Source organism: Balaenoptera acutorostrata, chromosome 1, assembly GCF_949987535.1.
Source record: "Balaenoptera acutorostrata chromosome 1, mBalAcu1.1, whole genome shotgun sequence".
NCBI lineage: Eukaryota > Metazoa > Chordata > Mammalia > Artiodactyla > Balaenopteridae > Balaenoptera > Balaenoptera acutorostrata.
In genome coordinates, this window is record NC_080064.1 from 40520307 (window position 1) to 40533643 (window position 13337).

At 46.0% G+C, this 13337-nt stretch overlaps 1 protein-coding gene across 1 annotated transcript in view; it reads right to left on the reverse strand.

Moving 5' to 3' along the window:
• Positions 1-6432: 6432 nt before the first annotated feature.
• The window catches only part of AGBL4 (AGBL carboxypeptidase 4), a 1405329-nt gene continuing 1398424 nt past the window's right edge, over positions 6433-13337 (reverse strand). Inside the window, exons 12-13 of the mRNA XM_057530807.1 lie at positions 12664-12760; positions 6433-6581 (exon numbers count right to left, since the gene is read on the reverse strand). Coding sequence (XP_057386790.1) covers positions 6461-6581; positions 12664-12760 — 218 coding nt within the window. The 3' untranslated portion in view covers positions 6433-6460. The remainder of the gene's footprint in view (positions 6582-12663; positions 12761-13337) is intronic.

The following is a 13337-nucleotide window of genomic DNA, read 5'->3' on the forward strand; positions in this document are numbered from 1 at the left end:
AAGAGGTGCAATAAACATGGGGTCACATTTTATAGAGATCGTGGACGCTCCTTTGGAGAGAGGGAGAATAGATTAGAGGAGAGCATCGGGAGGCGGGGAGGTCAACGAGAGGCTGTCCCAGCAACCCAGGCAGGGCATGATGGTGGGAGTGAAGAGGAGGAAGAGCATGGAAAAGGCAGAGGAAAGAGAATGCGCAACAATCCTGCCAGTAAGTATTATGTCCCCATTTTAAAGATAAGGAAAGTAAACTCTGCTTTACATGACTCACAAGACAACAATAATAAGCGGTGGAGTTGACATGAAAACTCAGGACTATCTGACTCCAAAGTCATGCCATTATACGGCTCGAAGGCAGACGCATCACAGAGGCAGAAGCAATGAGCCTTGGTGACTGGCTGGCTGTGTGGAGAGAGGAAGGAACAGGAGTTAAGACAAGGGCAAGGTTTCCAGCCTGGGCAACAAGGCGGGAAAAGAAGACACTAACCAAGACAGCTGGTGACAGAGAGAGAAGCAGGTTTGGATTTAAGGCTGACATGGGGGCAGCCGAAAAGAAACCTGAGGTCTTTGGGGAACAAGTGAATTTTAAGCATTAAAACAGGTGTCATAGGAGTGACTTCCTGAATTGTTCAGCTTAGTGGTGAGGTTTGGGGTTGACCACAGAGGCAGTGGGACGTGGCAGAGTCAAGCGTGTACCCAGGTCCTGTTCTAGTTATTTACGAGCTGTGGACTATGGGCAAGGGACTTCATTACACCGATACCGGTTTCTTCTTCCTGCAAAATGGGGAAAATAAGCCCTGTCCAGCATGCACGCTGAGTTTGATGAGAGCATATAGAGTTAATACAGGTGAGAGTGCTGCAGGGAAGTCCTGAGTTTCAGCTAGCAGAGTGTATTGGTATGATAGCTTCACAGAGATGACCCTGGAGACATTGTAGGGTCAAAAATAGCAGAGAAAGAGCCTCTTATAAATCTTACTAAGATTTGTTTGTTGTTATTTTAATAAAACTGGTATCTTGCAGAACCTCCAGGCCCCTCTCTTTTTAGTCTTGTCAGTTCTGCCTCAATTCAGTCTAGGAGAACGTTGTGTTCAGTGCTGTCTTCCCACCTGTCTGAGCCCCCAACTTACAAATACGCTGGTCCCTCTGTGGGACTGTCATTTTGCTAGATACTGCTCTCATTCCTGTCCTCAGGGGGGCGGTTTATACTTCTGTCTGCACTTCATTTGGGAGTAAGAAAAGCTTTGGCTTCAAGGAAAGGGGTTTCCAATCCTGGCAAGTTAAAGGTGGAGGTTGGGGAGAGAGTTCTACTCTATGCCAGGTATTTTAGAGATGTTATTATATTTTGAAAACAGCTTTATTGAGGTATAATAGATATACAAAAAACTATATATTTATTGTTTACAATTTGACAAGTTTGGACATAGGCAGATTAGGTATCTGCCTATGCTGCCATCATCATAGTCAAGGTAACAGACATATCCACCACCTCCAAACATTTCCCTGTTTTTTTTCTGTCTTTTGTTTGTTTTATTGTCGTTGTTGTTATAAGAACACTTAACATGAGATCTACCCTCTTAACAAATGTTTCAGTGCACAATACATTACTAACTAGAGGCACTGTGTTGTACATAGATGTCATTATAGTTAATTTTCACAATAACTGTGGGAGGTAGGTATTATCATTCCCATTTTACAGATGTGGATCCTGAAGCTTAATGAGGTTAAATTCTTTGCCACAGACCATACAGCTAGGTAATGGAAGAGCTAGGATTCACATTTCAGTTTACCTGACTCTTTCAGCCTAGGCTGTCCCTATTATGTTATAATGTCTCCCCTATTCTGTCTGCCCTGGTACCCCAGTGGCTGAGCTGAGCCACAAGGGAAAGGACCTCTAATCTTGGTGCCCTTAAAGTGCTCAGGAGGCAGGACTCAAAGAAAATATCTGAACAAAAATTGAGGGACACAGTGGGCTCATCTCACACACTGAGGAGGGAATGATACAACACTTGAACTAGATTAGCTTCCTGGGGTCAGTAACCCAGGAGGTGCCAGGATGGGCCCGGTAACAACTACCTTGCTGAGCTTCCAGGAATCCTGGAAGATCTAGAAGCTTTTGTATGTCAAGTGATAAATGAAACCCTACCCTGTTGGAGTGCCCAGCAGGGACTCAGACAGGTGTGTGGAAATGAGAGATGGGAAGAAGGCAGGGTTTCATCAGCAGGTGCTAACAAGTTCCTGAAATCTTGACACATACACCCAGCCTGGAAACGTACTTTCTGCTTTTTTCCTTTTTTTAAAATGGCATCAGTACAGTTTAATAGAATATTGATTTATTGCAAGGTACGATGTACAGTGACATGCCATTCTTTTGTCCGTGTGAGCTTCATTAGTGGGGAGAGCAACTGTTGAATGTTTGCTCTTGTACCTTTATTTCTTCAAAATTCAATCTCTGATTCAGTTTTTTCATACACCTAGCTGCCAGACTGGGTCAGAGCAGGGTTACATCAGTGAGCAACTGTTAGAAGCAACCATTACACGTGAAGAGAGGGTCCAAGAGAAAGGAGGTGAAAACCTAGAAATTCCTCTAGGATTTGGATCAAGTAAGTATAACTAGCCAAACTTTGCAATACATTATGAAAGGATTTGGCCTGATTTTTTCCTGTTTTGGCCTGATTTTACCCGGAAACTAAGGGAGAAGGTCCCTTGTAGGGTTGTGGGAAGGGAGCTGGGTTTGAATCCAGGTTCTCACTAGCCATATGAATGCAAACAAAGTATTTTACCTTTAAGGGTCTTCATTTCCTCACCTGAGAAATGAGAAAATGATACTTATCACAAGAAGCCGTCGGGAGTATCAAATGAGGCAATGGATGCAAAGGCATCTGGCACAATGCCTGGTACACAGTAAATCTTCAAAAATATTTATGAATTGAATTGATGCTCCACAAATGTTAACCACTCCAGATTTCCATACTTGGCACTGCACTCACTACTTAGGAAAATGAGTTGGGGTCCTCTTAGGCAAATTTCAGGTGTGTCATTGAATTACAGTGAAAGGACAGAAGCTCATCCTGTGCCCCTCCCCCACTCAGAGGCAACTGGGAGAGTAGCTGAAGGCCTCCTGCTGCTGCAGCAGAAACAGCAGCAGTAAAGCAAACATCATCAGAGGCAGGTGACCCAGCCTCTACTGTGGGCTTCAGCACAAAGAATCTGGGTGGCCTCCGGCTTGTGGCTTCTCTGCCACAGCTGTCTCTGAGCCTGCGGACTAATGCAGAGCAAAACTGGCACTGTTTATGGAGATTTGTGTGAGAGCCAGGTAGAGGCTCAGCGTGTCCCTTCACTCTCCTCCCCTCCTTTTTGCATAGTTGTCTCACTCTCCTTAGTACACTGGTTTGGTAGCCGGTTCTACCCACTGTGGCTCTATCCTGAGAAGGAAGTGAGCAGACAAGATGAGGGGCTAGAGCGCCCCCTGCTGGGGTTGGGTGGGCTGGTAGCTTCTAGCCAGTTCACCTGCCGGCTTGGTGCTGTCCTCCATCTCAGTGCTGAAACTCTTCCCCTCTATACCTGAGACCGTTAGGTATATATAACCTGGCCTAAGAAAGCTAGGGAGTTGCTGATGAGGCTGAGGCCACAGGGAAGTCCACTGGCAACCCCTGGCCCCTTACCCTTAGCCTCCCTGCTTTGCCAATGTGGAGAGGCAGACAGCCCTTTTGCAAACACATCCTACAGTCTGCCTTATAGCCATGTATTTTTCCCTCATAAGGATTGCTGAATGTTAGCAGGGTCCATATTCTGTAATTCAGAGACATCTAATGTCACTTGTTTCGTGTTAAATGTTACCTTTTGTGCTGTACACTCCATTGTCTGACATCAGGAATGTAACTCCCATCTCATGTCATTTCTCTCCAGAGTTAGAGAATAGGAGGTGATGCCACTGAGCCTCCAGCATCCCCCGAGAGTTCCTCCAGATGCTCAGTCAGATTCTGCTTGCATACCTCTACTGCTGGGGAACTCAGTGTCTCTCAACGGAGCCCAACCAATGGTTGACAATTCTATTCACTAGAAGGTTTTCCTCATGTTTGAGCTGAAATTTGTCTTACTGAGACTACCTCCCTGGATTTGGTTCTTACTTTTGGCAACATAGAACAAGTTTGCTTTTTTGGACAAAAAGAATGTCCAACATGTTTTCTTCAACTTTTTAGAGATTGCGATCTTGCTATCCTACCCCCGCTCCCTCTTATTTTTCATCTCAGTGATAAACAGCTCCAGTCTTCTCATCCATTTCCAATGGGAAATGATTTGCAGACACCTCACCATCCTGGTCACATTCCAAATAACAGCTATCATTTATTGAGCACCTTTGCTGACACTCCCCATACCTAAGTTCATCAAACCCACATAACTACTGTAATGAGGTAGACATAACTATCACCATCTTACAGGAAACTAAGATTCAGAGAGGTTAAATAACTTACCCAAGATCACACAGATATTAAGTGACAGAACCAAGGTTTAAATGCAGAATTAGAACCTAGAGTTGCCTGGCTCCAAATTTTTGCTCTTAAACCACTAGCATGCCTGAGCTTATAAAGCCTGTGATCTAATTAATCAACACAGTTTTTAAAAAGTGGGTCTGTAACTGAGGATATTCTATTGATAAAAAGTTGATGAAAGTAAATGATTTTTTACGTCAATGAAGATTTGCTAAAATGGATATCAGTTTACTCCCCGTAAAATGTAAATTGGAAATGTACTATGCCATCATTTAATATGCAGTATAAATCTATAAAATGATCCACCTTAGCACCAAAAAAAAAGGGGGGGCCTAAATATGGTCACGTTATGGAAGCAGTCTGACCAGGGAAAAGTAGATCTGGACTATCATCTCTGATTTTATGCGATCTGTCTCTATTTATGCCTTCTTAAGAGATGCTCTCGTTTCTGAAAGCTCTGCCACACTGTTGGTTCGTGTTAAGACGGTTGCATTCAAATAAACTCCCCAGGACTCTGCCGCAGGAACTGCTGGAAAGTCAAGCCTTGACTGTTCTTCCTTATCTTGATGACAGAGTCCCTGACAGTAAAGTGAGGGTTACACCAAGTTGGGTCAGCTGGCTGGTTCTTGAGGGAGTGAGAGACCTAGAAGGAAAGGTGCCAAGAACGCCCAGAGGAACAGAGGAGCTGCATAAAGCACTTTATTTTTGTTCTTCTGGGCAACAAGAACCCAGGGGAGAAGCTGTATATACAACACAACATTTGTAGCCGACTAACATATGGTTCTTTGTTTTCATTTCTGAAAAGCAATAAGCAAAGGGAGAATAAGCTTTGCTCTCAATTTTTGCAACAAAGTTTGAAAATCTCCAACCCAAAACAAAAGAATGCTAAACTGAAGCTTTGTGCTAAAGGCCCTATCTCCCTTGAGCCTCCCTTCCTCTCCCTGTCTCCTAATCCTCATTTCCGGGAGGTCATTTTAATTAGCAGGCTGTCATGGTGACTCAGCCTGCTGCTTCACAGACAGGAAGGCAGCCGACTCCCCTGGACCCATTCATCATGCAAAGGCACTTTACTCTGTAGAAAAATGCACAATATTGAGCTTGTTCCACCTTGGGAATTGCCCCTGCTGTTGTTTTATTTTATCATCCCCACCTGCCTCAGAGTGCATCCTTTTGTCTTTTGCATCTCCTGTCCCTGGCGGTCTGCCTCCTCCCCCACTGCTGCAGATTTTACATGTCCTTGTCTTCAGTGGTCAGGTTTGATCTCAGACACCAAGATCTAGAGATCTTAACCAAGACAGACCTTTTGGAATGTGTGGCTAATACTTTTTGTTTTAGGAGCTAAAGTTTCAATGAAACGACCCAGGTCATTGGGACATAGCTCTGAGAGCAGTTTTCTGAAGTTGCATGCTGCGGTTTAGGGGAGTCAGGGAGCATGCAGCTCATAAATTAACCGTATGTCTAAGACCATCATGATCTCAAAAATTCTGTCCCATTGTTCCCAACAGTGCATTTGTCTTCTCGGCGTATGTGTTGTTGCTATAGTTCTGGGTCAGCAAATGTGGACACTGCATTTCTAAAAGCAAGAACAACTGTAGCCTAGTCTAAAAGGTAAACATCTGTAGTAACTGCACAACTTAGAACAGTAAAGGGGCTGGAAAGCACTGACCTGAGAAGGGATGTGTGGGTTTTCTCTTCCTGTGAGGGCCTCTATGTTGTGGAAAATAGCATCTGTACTCATCTGGTTTGAATCTCCTATTTTGTTCCTAAGCCTGAAGCTGAAGGCTCACAATTGATTTTCCACTGGTAAAAGGGAAAATCGATGATGAAATTTCTCATGTTTTCCCTTCCCTTTCACTAGCTTATACATTATCTCACAGCCATTATCTTGGAAACTAGAGAAGGGTGATTAATTTCATGCCCCAGCAGAAAATGCATGCTCCTGCCACCACAAGACCTCCCCGGACTCCACGTCTTTAAAAAGAGTTTGAAGGGTCCTTGTGGTTCACTGAGCTCTTCTTGCCCCCTTTGCTGTTGGGGTGATTGCTGGCTGGGCCCCGCAGGAGTGGGTGCTTGTAGGGAGGGGGTTTTTCTTTCCTGCAAAGGGGGAGATAACAGAAAGAGAGAAGAAAGACAGCACATATACACACTGTATTGCAGTCATTTGTGTGCATGTCTATCTCCCCACACCGGACTGTGACCTCCTAGGAGCAGTGGTCTTGTCTTCCTCTTCTCTGCATCCCAGGAACCCAGCCCAGGGCCTGGTTCAAAGCAGGCAGCATGACTCAATGAATGACTGTTAGATGAATGGATGGATACGTTGTATCATTCTGGTTCTGGAGAAAACCTAACTGTCCTATAGTTACAAGTCTTCCACATTTCCAACTTGATTCTAACTCATTCTATCCATTTCACGATGGTATGGGCATGAACCCATAGATAAATTCCAGCTTGGCAGATCCAGGGACCTCATTCCCTTCATAACCATCATGGACTCCAGAGTTCCCTTTATATTTCTCAGTATAGCCTAATTATGGCATTTCATGGTGGGTCTGTCTCCCCTACAATCTTGGGGGCTCTCTGAAGGCAGAGATGTGTCTAGTTCATCTCTGTATCCCAGCACCCAGCACCCAATGGAATACCTTTAACACTACCCTTCAGCAATTATTCACTGTCTGTTCTGCTCACACACTAGGCTATGAGCTTCTGATGGGCACGGACCCAGTTTATGCAGTTTGCATTTTTCCTCATACGGGGCCTTGTTTGTTGGTTATGTTGTTGAGTAATAAATTAATGTGCCATTCATTCAAGCATTGGATTAAGATTTATTTGCAGCGGAAAGATTAGCCAATCCAGAAAGAACTGAACTGAATTCCCAGGTCAGCTATATATGAGAGGTACGACCTTGAGCAAGTTATTTAACTTCTCTGAGTTTCATTTACAAAACGAGGATAAAATATTCCAGTCTTGGAGGGTGGTGTGAGGTTAAATGAGATAATATGAATAAACTCACCTAGTGTCTTCCTTTGCCTACTATAACTTACAAAGGCATGGCGCTAGGTGCTAGGTGCTAGGTATGGTCCACTGTACTCTGGAGATGACAAAGGTGAGTCAGACACTGATGCTGTCCTCAGGCTGCTTACAGTTTAGTAGAGGAGACGGTTATACAAAATAATTACACAAAATAATAAATAATAAAGAACGACAATGCATGGAAGAAAATGGTAATGCCACAAATATGGGAACCTCTTGGGCTGTTTGATTTAGGATTCAAGATGTGACTTCTTATAACCCATGATGCTCTGGCCCTGGAGTATCATTTTCCTTCATTGCTGATGAGTCATGAATAAGGTAAAGACAGAACAGGTGGCAGCACACAAAAGGGACACCTTGCCCTAATGTAGCTCCTCCACCAGGAAGCCTCACTGTCTAAAATTCCACACTCATGAAGGACCTTGCTAACATAGGAAGGCCATCTAGCATGGGTGAGATACATCTAGATCTTAGTACCCATCAACAGCCTGGAACATATGCTTGGAATGTTGTTTACAGGCGATGTGATCTTGAAGAAGTCCCTTTTTCCTCTAGCCTCTGTTTCTTCATTTCTAAAATAGTAGAGCCCATGTCCTTCCTGCATCATAGGCTCTGGCAAATGGGGTTGGGGAAGAGTTTTGCCAATTACAAGGTGCCAATCATATGTCACTGAGAGTGTGGGTCTTCACACCCAAAGGAAGCATGGGAAATAAGATGGGTTTGTTTCTTTGGGGGTGAAGCCCAGGTATGATCACAGGTGGGGCAGCCCCAGGCAGATGGTGTGCATGGGGAGAGGGTGTACAGTGGCTGGGGAGGAGTGTGAACGTGCAGAATGACTCTGGGGCCACTACAGAGCCAAAGAGCACCTGCAGCTCAAGATGGGAGCACAGAGAGAGGCATTGGTAGGCAAGCATCTCACATCTGGGCCCCACAGAGCTGTTCCTTTTCCTATCGTGCCCTCCAGACTCACCTCCTTTGGGAAGCTGACTCCCCAGAAAATAAGCCTCTCTCTTCCATAGGCTTCTGCAGCACTTTGTGCCTAATCTCTTAGTACACCATTTTCTAGGGAGTTCTTTGCCCAGCTATTTTTCTCACAGGACTGTGGGTTGGATGCATTTGATTTTTCTCTACAATTCCTGAGTGGTATGGAGTAGATGCTTGAAGGTTGTTTGATGAATTGAATGAATTTTTAGTCCCATCTTTATCATCTCTATTGCCCTAAACATCCTGGCCTGTCATTGCCTTAGAATGTGTCTTTTCAGGTTCAGCTCCCTGCCTTTTACACCCTTTCCCTCAACCTGGAATGCCCTCTCTCCTCTTTCTGTTTCATCCATTGGAATGCTACATGTCCTTTGAAACCAAGTTCAAGCCCCACTTCGTCCATGAAGCCTTCTTGGGCTACTCCTGCTGGCTGCCATATGTTTGCCAGATGGTGTGGGAGAGTAATTTCTGATTGGGTCTCACTTTTCACTATAACACGAAGAGGTTGAAGTAGATGATTCTTAGGGGTTTCTTCAGTTCTACCATTTTATAATTCATACATTTAGGGCTTATTTAGGACCTACTCTCAGCTAGGCTCTACACCTGGCACTAAGGATACAGGAGTGATAAAAATAATTCCTCAAGGAGCAGCCCATCTAGTGGAGGAGCCAGACATGCAAAGATGTTGTGACAATACACTGTGGGACGTACCATGCACACGTGTGTGCAAAATGCAGTTCGGGATCCAGCAGAGAGGAAGGAGCTCTACCTCAGGTGGAGAGCAAGGACAAAAACACAGAGATATGATATCTGGACTGGGCTTTGAAAGATAAGTTGGTATTTGTCATCTACAGACAGTAAGGGAGAACGTTCCAGAAAGAAGGAAAAGGATGAACATGGAGGTATGACTTGCTGACTGGGGTATAAAGTGGTAGAAAGCAGGTGGGGTGGAGAAGGTGCTCACAAGGGAAAAGTGTGTGCTAGGAGGCTGCATATGAAGTTTTAAATGTAGGCCAGGGCTTTGAACAGCCAGAAGAGGAACTGAAATGGGGAGCCATGGAAGGTTTTTTGAAAGAGGGCACAATCCGATAGGTAACTGGGTACATTTATACATTGCTCAGTATTGTTTGTTATCTTTGCATGTGTACATGCTTTCTCCTCTGTGACTCTGAGCTCCTGATGGGCAAAGGTTATCTGTGTTCCCCCAGCATCCAGTGCAGGGCCTGCCACATGGTGGGCTCCAGTGTGACGCAGAGCTGATGACTCCCACCCCCATGCCCTGCACGCATATCCAAACCCCAGCGTGGAGGCAGCCCACTGGCACTGAGCCTGAGGCCACCTCACACTTCGAGGCCCACCCTCCGTGCGCATGCTCTGTCTCCCCACAGAGGCTCACCCGGCCTGCTCATTTCCCCTGTCTAATTTGTATGCACCTCGATGGGGCATTTTGCGTCACTGTGGTTGAGGTAAGCGTGGGGTCTCAGCTCTGGTCATCAACGCCACGTCCCTGAGCCTGCACGCTCAGGCCCACATCCTGGCCTCCCCAGGGCCCTTCCCCGAAGGGTGGCACAGCACCCAGGGATGCTGACAGGCTCCTACCAGCACACGGGTGGAAACTGACACAGTATAATTATCCATAGAGATGAGAGAAAACAAAGACTAATCTTGAGTCAAAACATATAATTTTCCTTTAAGACCAGAACTGCTCTTTCATGTATGTTATTTGATGCTTGGGTAGAAAATAATACAAAAATGGGGAAGTATTCAAGTCCCAAATCAGAGCGTTGTATCCTCTTGAGATTCATTTTTTCAAGAACTGCTGACCAATTGAGAGCTAAGTGATATTCATAGTTTGATGAGGCAGAGATGTGGGGATGGAGAGAGTTTTTATTTTGTTTTTCTTAGGTGAAGGGTGGGCGCATTTACCACAAGTCCTCAAGGCTATGAACTTTGAGGAATGAGCTCTGCAGCTCTTCTCTAACGAGGGCTCCAAAGCTCAGGGAAATGAGGTCCCATGAGCAGGGCCCTGAACTCCCCTGCATGCTTTAGACCCAGTTTCAGGGTCCCGCCTCCCCCATCTCAAAGAACTCTTTACTAACTGATGCTGAGGACACCAGGCTGGGGATGGTGGGCCCTGGCTCTAGGCATGGCTGTGACCAACCCTGTCTGCTCCCTGGGCCTCAACACCCCATCTGCGTGATGATGATCGCTACTCTCCCTGGGTGTCAGCACCATTTTACTGACAGTGCAACATTCAAGAACAAAGTGGGAAAGGATCAGGATAATTTTATTCAGGCTGACAGAGGACCCGAAAGAGACAATCCCCAAATTAACTTGTAAATGAGACTCTAACAATTCTTTTGAGTTTTATAGAGCTTTAAATTTTTAAGAACATAACCAATGACTTCCAAGGATGAATTGAGCACCATCCTCTAGAGGTGAGCTCTTCAACGTCGGGGTCACGCATTAATCATTTACTCGTTCAAGCACCCCCTCTGCCCAGAGACTTGGCATAAAGTGTTGTTTTTCCTGAGTGAATGAAGGGATGTACACATGCACGCATGCTCAGTACAGCCTAGGCACTGTGGGAGCACAGAGAAGAAACAGAGATGCTCCTTCTGAAGACTAATCCACCAGGATGGGGGTGAACAACCTGAGACAAAGTATGAGTCAGAGTACATTGCGATGCAGACTCCTTGTGGAGCTGAGACTCAAGAGGTGGGACTCCCGGCCTGATGGGACGTGGGTCCTGAGAGATCATCCAGCCCAACCAGAGAAGACCAGGGACTTGCCCCAGGCTGTGATGAGCTGTCTGGAAATCTGGGACTGCACCCCAGAAGCCAGACAAGATGGAAACATTTATCGAGCACCTACTGGCTGCCAGGCAGTACACCACGCTTGTATCTAATTTTTAAAACCATCCTTATTACCCCCACTTTAGGTAGGAGGAGAAAGGTTTCATGAGGCCAGGAAACTTGCCTAACATCCCACAGCTAGCATGAGCTTGAGACAGAATTTGAACCCACACTGAGGTGGAGCTTAGCTGGACTTCAGTCCAGCTTTAGAATCATAAACGCCTAGGATCAAATTCTGCCTCTGCCAAAATATCTTTGACCTCAGGTGATTCTCGTCACCTTTCTGAGCTTCCTTTGCCTCATTTGTAATATGAGGAATAAATTGTCTAGGAGGACTGAATAAGACCATATACAAAAAGTACTTCGCTCAATAAATAGTAGTGATTAACACTGTGTTTTGTTAATAACAGGTAGGGAGGAAGGTGCATCAGGGCAAAAGCCCTGAGACAGCCAAGCATTTGGGCAAGGTCATGGGCAAGGTCAGTGGGAAGACTGGTCTGGCAGGAGCAGTAAGTTGGATATCGTCATGTCCTTCAAGGAAGCTGGACCACTAGGAGAGTAGGAGATGAGGTCAAGAGGTAGGACGGGGCCAGCACATTCCAGATGCCGCCGGGTGTCACTGCCCAAATGCTCACTGGGCTCACCGCCAGCAGTCATGGGAACACCCAGCACTCTGGGCTCTGGTCCAGCCCTCAGGAAGGACACCCATCTCCTAACCTTCTTTCTTCACCAGCTCAAGAAGTTGGTCCCAGCAGAGGACCTGAGGGGAAACTTCTCAGGGGTGTGTCTTCTCAGCCCTGAGCCTTTGCATCTTGACAGAAGGGGACTCTCATGCGCTCGGGGTACATACATGCCTGGCACTGTGCAGGGTGCAATAACACACATCTCTTAATAATCTTCTAAGTGAGCACCACTGTCCCCACTTTACAGATGAGGAAATTGAAGGATCAGAGACCTTATGAGCCTAGACGACATAGGAGCTATCAGATGAAGTAGCATATGGAAACACCCAGACTAGCTTGGAGCAAGTGACTGGACTCAGCCTCCCAGCAACTCCCATCCCTGTCGGTTCCCATGTTAGACCCAGAAATGTGACCAACCCCTCACTGTCGGACCCCATAATGATACTTCAAGTCAGGAAATGTGCTGTTAAGCCCTTCTGCCCCATACACTCTCTGCGGCAGGGCCGATCATCTTTCCCGTGACACAGATGGGAAACCGAGGGACAGAGAGAGGCTAAGGGAAGCTGCCCCTGAACAAGAAGCCGGTTAAGCAGGACGCAAGCCCCCGCCGCTCTGCTCAGCACTTACCGCAGCCTTGGCATGGGGATCGTCACTTTCTCGACCATGGGGTTCAGCCGGTAATAATCCAGAAACGTTCTCGCCACGTTCCGCCCCAGCTTCATATCTGCAAGGGTGGGTGTTAAGGAGCAACTTTGGACTAGTAAGAAAAATGATAACAGTAACAAAACAGTATCACCACTCACTGTTCTAAGTGCTGTATGTAGTGTCTTTTTTGATTTTCACGAAACCTTAAATATTATTGATAGATACTATTATTTTCCTCATTTTCCAGATAAGGAAACTGAGACGTGGAGAAGTCCAATAATTTGCCCAAGGTCACAGAACCGGGAAGGAGAGGAGCCAGGATATGGGTCTAGGTAGTCTTACCCCGAAGCCTGTGTTCAGAGCTTTTAGAACCTACTGCATCCCTTTGGGAATCCCTGGGCTTCCATGGTCTGCCTTCAGGTGGCTTGGGGTGGAGGCAGATAAGCAAGACCCAAGGGCAAGAGACCCTTTGTTGCATATAGACCAAGGCCTACTTGACCCCGGGGATTAGTCCTCTACTTTGGTAACCTTGGGGACAATGATAAAACCCTCTCACCCTAAACAGTATCCCCGTTCCACCTTGAAATCTACCAATTATGAATCCTTAGGGTAAGCGTTCGTGACCTGTTAAAGTACAAACTCCCTGGGGAGGGGAA